We start from the raw sequence: 12,153 nt of genomic DNA, 5'->3' as shown, positions 1-12,153 counted from the left end.
CCCTCACCTCTTCCCGCCCCCGCCCCGCCCCGCCCTGCCTTTTGCTCTCGGGCGGCCGGCGCCCAGCACTGCCCTCGCCCCGCCCCTTCCCCTCGCCCCGCCCCCTCGCGCGAGCTCCCGGGCCTCGAGAATCGATCCCGCGGAAGACAAGCCGAGAGGCGGGGCGGAGAACGTCGCGCTGTGGTGACGTAGTGTCGCGGGCGCGGGCTGGTGACGTCAACTGTGCCCGTTGTCTGTGTGTGGGGCTAGGGGCCCCGGGGCGGCGGGGGCTCCCGGCGCGGGCGGCGGTGGGTCGGGAGGGCCTGGACATGGCGCTGAGGGGCCGCCCCGCGGGAAGATGAATAAGGGCTGGCTGGAGCTGGAGAGCGACCCTGGTGAGGAGGGTGCTGGGCGGGCCGGGGGCTGGGGAGGCCGGTTGGGCCCGAAACGCGTCCGTCTGACCACTACCTGCTCCTCTTGTCGCCCGACCCAGGCCTCTTCACCCTCCTGGTGGAAGACTTCGGTAAGAGCCTCTCCTACCCGCTGGACCCGGGCTGTGGGGTTCCACTCCTGTGCCCTCGCTGCACAGCCTGGGGCTGCCCTTTCCGACTTCTTTATTTCCCTGATCGCAGGTGTCAAAGGGGTGCAGGTGGAGGAGATCTATGACCTTCAGAGCAAATGTCAGGGGTGAGTGGCTTAGTGCCAGGGCCTTCCCTTACACCACGAGGGCAAGAGAAGGGCCAGGGGAGGAGGGCCCCTCAAGGGAGGTAGTGTAAGAATCCCAAGTTATAAAATCTCATACACGGAAGCACCCCTCATCTTTGGGTGCCCTCCTGATCAAGCTGGTATTTTTTCTCGCAGTCTTCCTTCACACTTCCCTTTATGTAGTAGTCTCCTTCCCCCTCTACAAATCTAACTATCCTTTGGAGTACAGTTCAGCGGCTTTTTCTGGTCTTGTTGCAGAAAAGCAGCCCCTTCTCTTGACCCAGGTCACACAGTGCCTGCTGTAATTTAATAATTACTGCTTTCATGTACCCGTGTGCTGGTGGCTTTAATCCCTTCACAAAGATCTTGTATTGATTGGTTGGTGTGTGGCATCTGACAAGGCCCCTCCAGGGTGACCAACCTCAGAACCTTGTCTTGGTCGTCCTGCAGACTAGAGGTGTGGAGTGCCCCTCTACAGAGACTACAGTGCATGAACCAAGAGATCTGTTTTTATCTTTCAGGAAAGCACGGACTGTTAAGGTGTTCATTTGCTTTTTTCACTGCACTGGGGCCCAAGCCTTGGGGTTCACAGTGAGAATTAATGTTTAAATTCCTTGATCAGAGTTTTTTTTTTTTTCTTGCCTTACTTTCTGTTCCTACCTTGTCCTGGGCCACGGGTTCCAGCTTTTCATTTCTTATCCCAGAAGCTGATGCTTGACTGTGCCTGCAGCAGGCTTCTGGATGTGAAGGCTCAGAGCCAGTTTAGGCATTGTTGGAAAGAAGCCAGGATAGAGGTGGGATCACGGGGAGGGCACCTGAGTGATAACACAGTGCATGGGAATAGGCAGGAAAAGAAAAGGGATGCTGATTGCCTTTCCCCACTTGGCTGGTCTAGCTTTGCCCCTTACTTTCCCCAGCCCAGTGTATGGATTCATCTTCCTGTTCAAATGGATCGAAGAACGCCGATCCCGTCGCAAGGTGTCTACCTTGGTGGATGATACGTCTGTGATTGATGATGATATTGTGAACAACATGTTCTTTGCCCATCAGGTCTGCTGGGTTCTGTGTTCCATCTGGAGGGTGGGATGCTGCCATTGTCTTTGCTGGGAAGCGGAAGTGGGGGAAGTGAGGGGGAATAGATAGGCAGATACTATGAGTAGCGGTTAGAGAAGTCCCCTGGCAGAAGGAACTGAGCTCTGAGTTCATTATAAAAGGGAGTATCTTTAGAGCAGGCTGGTGGTGAGTCTACTCTGCATGTCCCCAGACATTTGGGGGGCATTTAATTGAATGAACAAATATTGGGTGGAAAGGAGGGAAGCTGATGAGTTTTCTTGTGCAGATAGGACTGTCTCTGTCTGGGTCCTCATTCTAAAGGAGTTTGGCTTAGGTGAGGCATGCTGTGTATGAGTGACTGTTCTTGGGTTTCACAGTTGATCCCCAACTCTTGTGCCACTCATGCCCTGCTGAGCGTGCTCCTGAACTGCAGCAACGTGGACCTGGGGCCCACCCTGAGTCGCATGAAGGACTTCACCAAAGGCTTCAGCCCTGAGGTAGGCCGCAGCAGCACCTCAATCCTGGCTCACAGCTTGCTGCTCAGATCTGACTCCCAGGCCCACATACCATATGCCATTTGATACTGTGAGGCCATTTTCTTTCAAATGATTTACCTTATGTTTGACCCTCAGATTTTAGGTTTAATTGTCAGGAAAGACCTAAGGAGGAAAGGAACATTCCTTTAGTGACACTATGTTACGAATTTCTTTGTCAGTCTGTACCAGGCCACATTGTTTTCCAGTGTCCACTCATTACCGTGCAAGATGAACCCCATCCTTCTGGGGCTCTGGAGTTCTTTTCTGTCCCCACTAACCTTTCAGCAAAATCAATCTATGCTGCTACAGGTTTCTGGAATGCCTCCAGGTCTGTTGTCCAGAGCTTTGCTTCCCACCCAGAGGCCCACCTGAGAAGTTGTTTTGTTTTATTTTGTTTTTTTTTAAAGATTTTATTTATTTATTTGACAGACAGAGATCACAAGCAGGTAGAGAGGCAGGCAGAGAGAGAGAGAGGAGGAAGCAGGCTCCCTGCTGACCAGAGAGCCCGAGATCATGAGATCATGACCTGAGCCGAAGGCAGAGGCTTAACCCTCTGAGCCACCCAGGCGCCCTGAGAAGTTGTTTTGATGTGTTATTTCCTTCTCTCTAGAGCAAAGGATATGCAATTGGCAATGCCCCAGAGTTGGCCAAGGCACATAATAGCCATGCCAGGTGTGTGGGAGCTATGGGAGCTGGTGGGAGTGGCAGGGGGAGGAAGGGTTGTCTCATTCTGGGCCCTGAGCATGTCCTTCCCTAGGCCTGAGCCACGCCACCTCCCCGAGAAGCAAAATGGCCTTAGTGCTGTGCGGACGATGGAGGCATTCCACTTTGTCAGCTATGTGCCTATCACAGGCCGGCTTTTCGAGCTGGATGGGCTGAAGGTCTACCCCATTGATCATGGTAGGGACCCACTGGGTTTTTTTGCTTACTTTCTAGGGAGCTGGGGTTCAGGGTCCCCAGGTGCTTGGGACCCACTAGCAGGGGGATGGTGTTGAGGGCATCTGTCTCTGGCTGGATGGCACCCTGCACTGCACTACCTGACCACCCCAGACTCCCTGACTCAACTGCTCTCCATCTTCCTTTCCATTTCTGGCCTGTCCAAACTCAGGGCTTCCCCCCTGCTGACTCCTCATGTTGGTCTTCCCTAGGGCCCTGGGGGGAGGATGAGGAGTGGACCGACAAGGCCCGACGGGTCATCATGGAGCGAATCGGCCTCGCCACCGCAGGGTAAGGGCTCTGTGCTTGCCCTTCCCTCTGGAGCTGTGCCTCCATTGGGAGAGACACAGAAAAGGGAAAGCAGTGAGGTCAGATGACTCATGCAAGGCCACATGAGGAATCTCGCCAGGTCCACTTTAGATCTTGGGCTTCTAACTCTTTGCCATGTTTCTCACCCAGGCTGCTTATGGCCTGCTTTGGGACAAACTGGGGAGGAGCACGCATTGGTGGAGCCCTAGATGGCCCAGACATGCTGGCTCACTTGCTGATAGGCCCTCATGCAGGTCATGGGCAGTCCCTAGCTCAGCTCCTGCCCAGCTAGCTCATAGCTAGCTGTTGCCCGCCTGCTGGCGTGGGGCCTGCACCTATGGCTATAGCTGTGACTTCAGGGAGCCCTGCCACATTGTTTATCTCAACCCGATGGTGGTGCTGGGGCGAGAGCTGTTCTTACGGTTGTGGCTGTGACTGCAGGGAACCCTACCATGACATCCGCTTCAACCTGATGGCGGTGGTGCCCGACCGCAGGATCAAGTATGAGGCCAGGCTGCATGTGCTGAAGGTGAACCGTCAGACAGTACTGGAGGCCCTGCAGCAGGTGGGGACCCTTCCTGCCATCCCTCTTCCCCTCACTGGGGTGTGGTGTCTGATTCCCAGATCACTCTTTATTACGGATCTGTTGAGCTTCACTTGACCATTCCTTTCCTTTGCTTTCCTTGTGGGAAAGCTGGGACCTGGGGTGGGGAGGGGGAATAGCTTCTAGGAGGAGGTTTGGGTTCAGCTGTTGTATTTCCTTGTGAGCGAGTGAGTAGAACCAAGGATGTTTGCTGTCCAAGCGAGTGACTGGGGTCTGCTTTCACTCCTCTGAGCCTTGGATTCTGTTTTTAGCTGATTAGGGTAACACAGCCAGAGCTGATTCAGACCCACAAGTCTCAAGAGCCACAACTGCCTGAGGAGTCCAAACCAGCCAGCAGCAAGTCCCCCCCGGCGCTGGAGGCAGGCAGGGCCGCAGCAGCCTCCGAGGGCACTCACACAGGTACCCTTGGCCTCAGAGCCACCCATCATAGCTTGAGCTGAGAGGCCCAAGCAGAGCAAGTCTTTTTGTCGGATGCACTTGGGTAGAGGTTCAAAGGCTCCTAGGGATGCCTAAGGCTGAGTGTCTGCAGCCCTTTATTCTTGGAACATGGAGAGCAGTCATCACCTAAAGAAAGGTACCCGTGAAGGGCTGACATTACCACAGTTCCTGAACCTTCTTTATAATAAATATTCCCTTTCCAGTTTTCTTAAGAGGCTTTTTTTTTTTTTTTTTGGTCTCCCTCCCTCCCTTTTTCCATATCATCCTTCATCTTGCTGTGGGCCCATGACCTAGAGCTTGTGGACTCTCATCCTGTTAGCTAGCACACCTGTTCTCTGACAAGAGAGGAGGGAGCAGCGTTATATCTGGGGAGTTGGTGGGCAGGGAACTTGTTTTCTTGAGGGTCTGCCTAAAGGTCCTGCCTGTGCTCCTTGTCCTCTCAGATAGTGTGGAGGAGGTGGCTGGTTCGTGCCCCCAAGCCCCAACCCACAGCCCTCCCAGCAAACCCAAGCTGGTGGTGAAGCCTCCCGGGAGCAGCCTCAACGGGGTTCCTCCCAACCCCACTCCCATTGTTCAGCGGCTGCCAGCCTTTCTGGACAATCACAACTATGCCAAGTCCCCCATGCAGGTGAGCTGGGAACACCCTTGGCTGAGCCCCTCCAATGTTCTTGAGAGGCTGCAACAAGCAGTTTCCTTAGGTCGTTCCTTGGTGTTTACCCCATACCAAGGCCTCGATAGCCAAGTCTCTGCTACCTAGAAGCCCCCCCACCCCGCCAGGGGCTTAGAGAGGGAGAGAACTCTGACTTTCAGTCCACTCACACAGCAGTGGGGCAGGATGTTTAGGGCATGTGCCTGGTACCACTTGAGGAGTTAGGTCTTGCTGGCAAAAGAAAGGCACGTGTTTCAGGGTGCTCTGTTTGTCTTAGATGTCTCGCATAGGCAGGTCGTGTGGGTGGGCAGCAGCCTCCCCGGGAATCAAGGGTGGGCTCAGAACACCTAGGGCTGGGTGGACTCTGACCTGGAGAACCGTGTTGGCTTTCGGCTGTGACTGCTGTATCCAGCCCGGGCTGACTGGTCGCTCCTTATGGCCGCCCTTGGTCTCTGCCCCAGGAGGAGGAAGACCTGGCAGCAGGCGTGGGCCGCAGCCGAGTTCCAGTCCGCCCTCCGCAGCAGTACTCGGATGATGAGGACGACTATGAGGATGATGAGGACGATGACGTGCAGAACGCCAGCCCTGCCATCAGGTCAGCCTCAGCTCTGGAAGGCTAGAGGCTTGAGTGCTGCAGGTCCTACCTTGACTCTTCCAGTCCATGTCTGAGGTTACCCTTTAGCATATACTTTGGAGTGCCTGCCGAGCTCAGGGTCCGTGGGAGGCTGGCATGCAGGGCTGACTCCAGGCCCTGGGTCCCCAAGGCTTCAGAGGGCTTGAGGGAGTGTTGACATTTAACCAGATAATAAGGCCCGTCCTGTTGGAAGGCCTTTCAGCTAGACCTCAAAGGATTGGATGAAGCAGGGATGGAGGAGATGGGGCAGGGCGCGGCTCTGTCAGAAGACCTGGCATTGGCAGAAGGCCAGAGTGAGGCAGCTGGAATAGAGGTGTCCTTTGAGAACACGTGGCTGTGGCTTTTGGAGCTTAGGGTGCCAGGCTCAGCATGGCCAGGTCAGGCTCTGGACCCAGTGTGAGGAGTTGCAGTGTCCATCCCTGGAGGCCGGGACGTGTCCAGGGCTATTCTGGGCACTGCTGGGCAGGGTCACCCGGCCCCTTCCCATGGCTCACCTTTCCTTTGGCCTCCCCAGGTATAAGCGAAAGGGGCCAGGCAAGCCAGGGCCACTGAGTGGCTCTGGGGACGGGCAGCTGTCGGTGCTGCAGCCCAATACCATCAACGTCTTGGCCGAGAAGCTCAAAGAGTCCCAGAAAGACCTCTCGATTCCTCTGTCCATCAAGACAAACAGTGGGGCGGCCAGCCCGGCTGTGGCGGTCCCCACGCACTCGCAGCCCTCACCCACCCCCAGCAATGAGAGCACGGACACAGCCTCTGAGATTGGCAGTGCTTTCAACTCGCCGCTGCGGTCGCCCATTCGCTCAGCCAACCCAACGCGGCCCTCCAGCCCTGTCACCTCCCACATCTCCAAGGTGCTTTTCGGAGAGGACGACAGTCTGCTGCGTGTTGACTGTATCCGCTACAATCGCGCTGTACGTGACCTGGGTCCTGTCATCAGCACCGGCCTGCTGCACCTTGCTGAGGATGGGGTGCTGAGTCCCCTAGCACTGACAGGTGCGCCTGCGACTGGCTCACTGGCCTCTTGGTGTACCGAGGAGGGGGTGGCCAAGTAACCACCAGGTGTCCTGCTCTCTGAGGGGTCCTCTTGTGCTTTCTCTTCCCAGAGGGTGGGAAAGGTTCCTCACCCGGCAGCAGGCCGAGCCCAGGCAGCCAGGGCTCCAGCAGCCCCGAAGAGAAGGAGGTCGCGGAAGCTGCAGACAGCAGAGAGAAGCCTGGGTTGGCCAGGCCTGGCGAGCCCTTGAGTGGGGAGAAGTACTCACCCAAGGTGAGTCCCTTTGCAGCTTTCTCTTCTAATCTTGCCAGAGGGAAGGTCTTGAGGCACTGCTGCCCGGGTGCTGGGGCCTCAGGAGTGCTGGTGTAAAGGCTGGTGGCGCAAGCCGGGCTCCAGGAAGCCTGTTTGGGTTGAGGAGCCGTCGGAGCCTTGGTAGGGTTTGGACTCTGGCTGCTCCTCCTTGTCTCCAGCTGCCTCCTGGTGGGTGGGCAGGGGGGTCCTTGGATGCTGGCCAGCCCCCCTCAGGGGTACGTTGCGGGATTTTGGCAGGAGCTGCTAGCACTGCTGAAGTGTGTGGAGGCAGAGATTGCAAACTATGAAGCCTGCCTCAAGGAAGAGGTGGAGAAGAGGAAGAAGTTCAAGGTGGGTCATCTCCAGCAGCTGGTCCTCTGCCCATCTTCCCAGACGTGTGACCTCCCGAGGTCAGCTGGTGGCTGCTCCGGGGAGATGGGCTGCAGTGCTCTCATCCTTCTCTCCCACAGATTGACGACCAGAGAAGGACCCACAACTATGATGAGTTCATCTGTACCTTCATCTCCATGCTGGCCCAGGAAGGTGAGGGGACTTACTGCCGCAGCTGACCTGGCATGCCCTGCTGGGGGCCATGTCCCTCAGGCCTCTTTTGGGGCTTAAGCAGACCTACACGGGGTGGCAGGGGTGCAGGAAGGGCCGGGAGAGCCTCAGCTCCTGGCCTGAGGCGCATGGAGTGGGTGGCTGCCGTGCATCCAGCCACCTGTTTAAGCACCTTGGCCTTTGTAGGCATGCTGGCCAACCTGGTGGAGCAGAACATCTCGGTGCGGCGACGCCAAGGGGTCAGCATCGGCCGGCTCCACAAGCAGCGGAAGCCGGACCGGCGGAAACGCTCGCGCCCTTACAAGGCCAAGCGCCAGTGAGGACTGCCAGCCGCACCCTGCAGCCGCTCTTGCCGCGTGGCCCTCCCAGGGGCCCCTTCCCTGTCCCACTCCTCGTCTTCCCAGTATTACTGAATAGTTCCAGCCAGAGAGCCTGGCCCCTGGGCATGAGTGCCAGGGTGGACTTCTGCGTTATGCCCCCAGGCCTGTCGGGGCAGGACCGCCCTGTGGTGCTCTGGAAACAGCAGCTGGAGCTGGGGCACAGGGAGGTGCTGCAGCTTCCTCCACAGCCGGCTGTGGAGTGGCAGGACCTGGCCTTCCTGCCTCAGCAGCAGAGTATATATTTTACCTACAGAGACGTCTATTTTTCTGGGCTCTAACCCATCTTGCCACCACTGTGTTGACATAGCCAGCTTCCTGACTGCGTTCTTTCTAGCAGTTGTCATCCTGGTGGACCCAGGTCCCCACATCATGCTGGAGTCATGACTGCAGGGTCCCAGCTGGGGGCCTGGATGGGCATTGGGCCCTGCGGCTCTAGCCCCAGCCACCAGTCATCCCTGTTGTGAGGAAGCCAGGTCTGTTCTTCCTCCCGGGAGAGCTCCAAACTCAGGGACCCGTCTTGGGGGCTGGTTTGGGAGTGGGGTGTCTTCGTAGTGGGGGAATGAGCAGCCCGCTGGGGTCCCATGGCCTGAGTAGAGAGAAGTGTTCAAGCTGTTTACTGGCCTGTAAACTCCCTTCCTGGCTTTGCTTGTCAAGACTGTTCTCTGCAGCAAGGCTCTGGGGCTCTTTGCCTTCAGTGTTGTAGCCCTGGCAATGGGCTGGCCTTGGGCTCCTGGGCTCTGTCCCTGGAGCCCGGGGTTCAGAGCAGCCCCTGCCCAGCTCCTCAGTATTACCACGTCTCCCTCCTCTTAGGGATAGCAGAGACAGGGCTGCTCACAGGAAGCTGACCCCCTCGGCTCTCCGTGCCACGTCAGCTTCTTCAGCCTCTACAAGGCATTCAGTGGGGGACAGCAGGACTAAGGCACCCAGTTGGGGCCCTGGTGTTCCCAGAGGGCCTAATGCCAAGGGGCAATGGGCCCAGCACTGTCTCTGGAGCTCAGGCCCCAAAGAGAGCCCCATGGCCACTGCCAGATGGCTTGGAAGGTGATCAAAGCAGGCCCCTTATCTGTACATAGTGACTGGGGCAGGGGATGGCTGGCCAGTGTCGCAGCCACCTCTCTGTGCTGAGCACAGCCTGACTTCTCCAGTCCCTGTAAATATTGGATCAATGAATAAAACTCTCCTAAGAAATGAACTCTCCTGTGGTTGCTGGCCTAAGACTTACAGGTTAGGTTGTGGTGAGAGGGAGGACCTAACCAAACCTGGGCTGAAGGTCCCATGACCAGAGGGGTGAGAGGTATACATTCTCAGGCATCCGTCCTTCTGGGGCAGATATTCTTAGGACTGTAGACCTAGGATTTAGAACCTGAGCAGAGACGGGGCTTTGGGTCGGCTGTAGAATCTGGAAGAGGACACTTTGGGAGGACAGAGCCATGGCTTTCATCCAGTTCTGATGGCCATGCTACCTGAGCAGAGGTGGGGGCTCTGGGCTGAGGAGGCAAGGTGACCTCTGGTGGTCTCACCGGGCATGCTGTCCCCGGAGAGGCCCCCTTGGAGGGCACAGCTCTACCCTTGTTCTGTTTGGACTGGTCCAGCAGGCCAAAGCTGTCCCTCTGCCCCGTCCCCACTGCTAAGCACATTCACTCCTGAGGCTGCCACACCACTGCCCTGGCAGTGAACCCTGTGGACAGGCACTGATACAAGCAGCAGAAGCCCCGCTGGACTGCTTAGAAAACGTATTTAATGGCCCCAACTCTTCTTCCTGAGTCTAGTAGTCCAGAGCACAGATGAGCGCCACACCACGCTTTATCCAGTGTCGCTGGGGCTGATGGGAGGGGAGCTCCACAGCAATGATGTAGTTGGTGGAGTGGCCTGTGGTCGATAGTGTTCCTGGAGCAGGCAAGAAGGGAGGGTTAAGTTGTCTTCACAAGAGCAGGGACAGGATAGGGACAGGATAAAGGCAATGGACTCAGCAGACTGAGCTGGGAGCAAGCAGGGGCCCTGAGCCGAGAGGAAACCTGCCTGGTGAATTGGTCTGGCCAAGGCTCAGACCTGCCCAGAGTTATTGCACTGACGACTGAGGACAGGAATGGGAGAGTTGGGGGCCACTGCTCACTCCCTGTTGGACCCAGCCCAGGCCCACCTCCCATCTAAGTCTTTTACCCCCCTGAACCTTCATGAGCAGACGGGGGCTCCCAAGGCCCAGGTGGGTCTGCTGAGGGAAGCAAGAGGATGGGGAGCTCAGGGGCCACTTTGCACAGACTGAGCCCAAGCTCTGGGCATTCCCCTCCCTGCCTGCTGGTGGTCTAGCTCTGTCCTGGCCCGGTCACTCTCAGGAGGGCTGACTGGCCTCTGTCAGCCATCCTGTTCAGCTAACCTGGGCCCCCACCTGTGGTGCAGGTTCCCCACCCTGGGCCCGTACCTGCTCGGGTCAGTGTCTTGTAGATGGGGCACAGGTAGAAGTCCTGGTTCTGGATCTTGCGGTTGTGCGTTGGCAGAAGCCAGATAACAGCCATCTCTGTGTATAGCTCCTTGGGCCGAGACTCAGCCAGCTGGAAGGCCACAGGGTCCCAGCGGGCACCTTCCAGGAACAGTCCATGGATGTAGCACCCCTCACTGGGTCTTTTCTTGAGCTCTGACACGGACTGCTGCAGTACCTGTGGTGGGCACACAGACATGCCCCTGCACATGTAAACACCTGGGATCTGGGTTAGGATTTGGGTCAGGAGGCACAAATTCCCTCCTGAATTCTGCCCACCCGCCCATTACTTACCCACCATTTTATTTTATTTTGTTTTACTTGTTTCTTTTTAAGATTTTTACTTATTTATTTGAGAAAGAGCAATGGAGAGAGCGCAAACAGGGTGAGGGGCAGAGGGAGAGGAGAAGCAGACTCTCTGCTAAGCAGGGAGTCCAACACAGGGCTTGATCCCAGGATCTTGGGACCATGACCTGAGCCAAAGGCAGATGCTTCACTGATTGAGCCACCCAGATGCCCCACTCACCCACCATTTTAATTGGCCGCCTGCAGTCTGTGTCCTGCCCCTAGGGATTTCCTGGGGGCTCATAGCCTCCTCTGGTTTGGCTCTCCCTGCCCCCCAAACCCCACTCAGGACCCCCATCTGGCAGCCAGCTGTGGCCTCAGCGCCCCTCCTGTAAATACTGGACCTGTAAATACTGGGGGCCTGACCCAGGCCATACCCCAGCCTGACCCTAGCCTGACCTTGGCTGTGTGCAAACCTGGAAATCAAACGAGATGGTGTCAATGGAGATGACAGATTTGCGAGCAAAGTTCTGCAGCGTGCCCGTCAGGAAGGCCTGGGGGAAGAAGAAGCCACTGATCCAGAAGACAGCTGGGATGCCGCCTTGGATCCAGGCCTGCAGGAAGTCCAGGCGCTGCATCAGGTCCATGACCCACGAGGACAGTGGCTTGAGCGATGGGTAGGCCTTAGCCTTCCAGAGCTCGGGCACAGTGTTGTTGTACAGGCTGGTAGCCATCAGCTCCAGCTGTGAGGACATCACCACCAGCCCCTTGAGTGCCTTGAGCAGGTCTCGAAGCGTCTCTGTGATCACCTGCAGCAGCCGGTTGTATCTGTGGGGCCAGCAGCAAGGAATAAGGCAGCAGACCAGGGAGGGGAGTAGTACCCGTACTCCTCAGTTGTAGACCACAGACAGACAGGAAAACAATGGCACTATGTGGGGCTAGGAGCACAGAGCTGAGTCAGGCAGCCTGAGTACTGATCTCAGCTCTGCTCCTTAGCACACGTGTAACCTTAGGTTACTTGACCATTTGGGCCTTGGCTTCCTGTTCTGATGGGAGTGGGACAATAAATATGGCTGCGCCCGAGCACAGACTTGATGTTGCACCTGGCCTGGAGGAGCCGCTGCTGCCATTTCTCTATGATAATGACTCTCCACACTAACTCAGGGCTGGGGGTGGATGGCAGGGGGATTACCGAATGACCTCCTGGACTAGCACCGTGTTCATTGACTCCTCATACAGCACGGGGTACTTGGCCATTACCAGCTGCAAGCTGATGGGCTCAGGAGTCTGGAGCAGAATACTGTGGGCCATATCCTCCACTATCTG

The 12,153-nt window shown here is 56.9% G+C and overlaps 2 protein-coding genes across 2 annotated transcripts in view; one reads left to right on the top strand and one right to left on the bottom strand.

The window, feature by feature from the left end:
• Window positions 1–199: 199 nt before the first annotated feature.
• BAP1 (BRCA1 associated protein 1) lies at window positions 200–9,258 on the top strand. The gene is made up of 17 exons (XM_059389880.1): window positions 200–374; window positions 473–502; window positions 612–666; window positions 1,602–1,734; window positions 2,115–2,234; window positions 2,884–2,945; window positions 3,031–3,173; window positions 3,422–3,500; window positions 3,960–4,083; window positions 4,374–4,521; window positions 5,004–5,188; window positions 5,671–5,804; window positions 6,358–6,836; window positions 6,947–7,107; window positions 7,384–7,476; window positions 7,596–7,668; window positions 7,873–9,258. Exons 1-17 carry the CDS (start codon window positions 338–340, stop codon window positions 8,004–8,006), a joined length of 2,190 nt encoding a protein of 729 aa, XP_059245863.1. The 5' UTR covers window positions 200–337; the 3' UTR covers window positions 8,007–9,258.
• A 539-nt stretch (window positions 9,259–9,797) lies between these two features.
• The window catches only part of DNAH1 (dynein axonemal heavy chain 1), a 75,887-nt gene continuing 73,531 nt past the window's right edge, over window positions 9,798–12,153 (bottom strand). Inside the window, exons 75-78 of the mRNA XM_059389879.1 lie at window positions 12,020–12,150; window positions 11,304–11,655; window positions 10,486–10,720; window positions 9,798–9,953 (exon numbers count right to left, since the gene is read on the bottom strand). Coding sequence (XP_059245862.1) covers window positions 9,832–9,953; window positions 10,486–10,720; window positions 11,304–11,655; window positions 12,020–12,150 — 840 coding nt within the window. The 3' untranslated portion in view covers window positions 9,798–9,831. The remainder of the gene's footprint in view (window positions 9,954–10,485; window positions 10,721–11,303; window positions 11,656–12,019; window positions 12,151–12,153) is intronic.

This window comes from Mustela nigripes, chromosome 2 (assembly GCF_022355385.1).
Source record: "Mustela nigripes isolate SB6536 chromosome 2, MUSNIG.SB6536, whole genome shotgun sequence".
Lineage (NCBI taxonomy): Eukaryota > Metazoa > Chordata > Mammalia > Carnivora > Mustelidae > Mustela > Mustela nigripes.
This window is presented reverse-complemented; position numbering and strand designations above follow the sequence as displayed.